Here is a 2,167-nt window from a genome sequence, read left to right on the forward strand (position 1 = left end):
TCGCTGACCTAGGCTTCGCAGCTCTCGAAGCTCAAGGAAGAACAGACGAGTCTTTGAATTCGATGGTGACTGCAAGCCGCGGAGTTGAATTATACACTCTCCATGCATTCGTGACCAAGTGTGATTATGAAGATCTGCACTTAGCTATACATAGATAGAAGATTTAAACAATGCGTTTCGACGAACACGCTATAGAGTGGAGGGGTGCGTTTCTTTATAACCATTGCTTTTATAACCGATGCACTTGCACTTACAGTTGGTGGTTCCATAGCAGCAAGCAACGATCGCTCGCCGCTTAAGCAGAGGAAATACAGGCCACACGCAAGACATCGCTCGAGTATTTCGTTCGTGTCGAAACACTGAAACGAAATTTTAAAAATCGGAAAAGTAGGGTTGGCCACGCGGTCCGAAGAGGCGGCTGGAGCCGTATCACAGAGGTAGACGCGGCAGAAGACGCACAAGTCGTTCCGGTCGAGTTTCAGCAGCGGGCCTATATAGAAGAACGCACACGGCATTCACAATTTTCACTTCGCACATCGTATACGCGCGCACACGAAACACACGTACACACCAATGGCAGCCCACGTTATTGCCGCTCCTTATGGTCTGCGACCGGATGCTAGTTGCACGCGAAGCGTAATGGCAGTCAACTATCACCTGCAGGGCCAGACCTCGGGGCTAGCTGGTCACGTAGGCGAGCTGCAATTCGTGAGCCAGCAGCACACTGGCGCCGACACCCACATGCCAGATCTGATGGCTCGAGCCCAGCATATCCACCGCTCCGGGCCAGCGACGCTCCGGAAACCGCGACACGAACACGAAGAGAGATGCTGCCAACAGGAGGAGCACGGCCAGGTGTCCCGGCAACGTACGGGCCACCAGGGAGGCCTCTCCGCACGTCGCGTGGTGGGCCAACGGTAGCAGGCTGTACAGAGCAAAGCCGCCCATGGCCCGGATCCGGGACGTATCGTGGCGCGGGTCCGTGTAGCGCGAGGACATCGCTAACGCCAGCGACGGCAGCGCGGCCAGCAACGCCGCCGTCAGGTGTACGGCGCGCCAGATCCCGCGGAACTGGAGCGCCGTGAAGCCCAGGACGTAGGCGACCACGCTGAACCAGACGCCGGCGAAGTCCAACCGGTACCAGGCTCGGGCCTCGCGCGTGCAGTTGAGCGTGTGGTAGATGGCGGACAGGAGCAGCATGGCAGCGTAGGCAAGCGCCATGGCGGTGAGCAGGGCCCGGTGGGCGAGCGCGACGCGGAGCCTGGCGAAGCGGCTCGCGTGGTCCTCGACGAGTAGGGCCACGAGCAGCGCCAGCGTGAGTAGGTTGCTCCACACGTTGACCGTCTCGTTGTGCCACTGCAGCAGGCTGCGCAGGCAGGCGGCGCGACTGCGGCAGCGCCGGTAGCCCGTCAGGATGTACGGGTTGTGCCGCTGGTCGGGGGGCAGGTCTTCGAAGCGGCACAGTGGGCCCGGGGCGCCGACGCCGAAGCGGCGAAGAAGCGGCACGCTGGCGCGCCAAAGTCGCAAGGAACGCGCGTGAGCGAACAGCAGCTCCATGGGCCCGTCGTGTGGGTTGTGTGAGCGCGTTTCTTGGCCGGCCTCCTTCGCCCGGGCTTAGCCTCGGCCAAGGCTGCCGCAACGATTCCCATCGGTCGTCCAACCGCAGTGCCACCATGCGCTGCCGGCAAGGTTGAGGGGCGATGTGACCCCGATAGGAATCGCGCCGGCAGCGGCGATTGCATCAAGACTCGGCGAGTGCGTATCGCGACGCTATAAGCGCTGATTATGCAACCGGCCGACATTGCGCGCTCTGGCAGCCGTGGTAGCGGCGGTGGATCAGGGTCACCTAGAGACGCCGGCGATTATGGCGCGCTCCGCCGGACTACCGCGCCGCTCGAAACTGGTCGTCCGTAGAGAGTGTCGGTAATTGGTGACATCTTCACTTCCGCAGATGACTGCACTTTCTTTCAAAGGCCAGTTAAAGAGTGTGCCCAATTCGAAAAGGCGGGCTGCAGCAGTAATGGGACGTTGCGTGACGCCGACGAAGTAGGTCGTCGAGTAATAGCAGACCGCTCTACTGATCGCTTCAGTAAGTGTTGTAAGACGCTGGGCGGGTCTCTTCTTACATCACTGCCTTTGCAATTTTTACGGCGGTTCGTTTCGCGCA

General features: G+C 60.3%; 1 protein-coding gene across 1 annotated transcript; it reads right to left on the reverse strand.

Moving 5' to 3' along the window:
• Positions 1-209: 209 nt before the first annotated feature.
• Positions 210-1,647, reverse strand: LOC144101310 (progestin and adipoQ receptor family member 3-like). Its single transcript, XM_077634413.1, has one exon. It carries the CDS (start codon positions 1,555-1,557, stop codon positions 679-681), a length of 879 nt encoding a protein of 292 aa, XP_077490539.1. The 5' UTR covers positions 1,558-1,647; the 3' UTR covers positions 210-678.
• Between the last annotated feature and the right edge of the window lie 520 nt (positions 1,648-2,167).

Source organism: Amblyomma americanum, chromosome 8 (genome assembly GCF_052857255.1).
Source record: "Amblyomma americanum isolate KBUSLIRL-KWMA chromosome 8, ASM5285725v1, whole genome shotgun sequence".
Taxonomy (NCBI): Eukaryota; Metazoa; Arthropoda; class Arachnida; order Ixodida; family Ixodidae; genus Amblyomma; species Amblyomma americanum.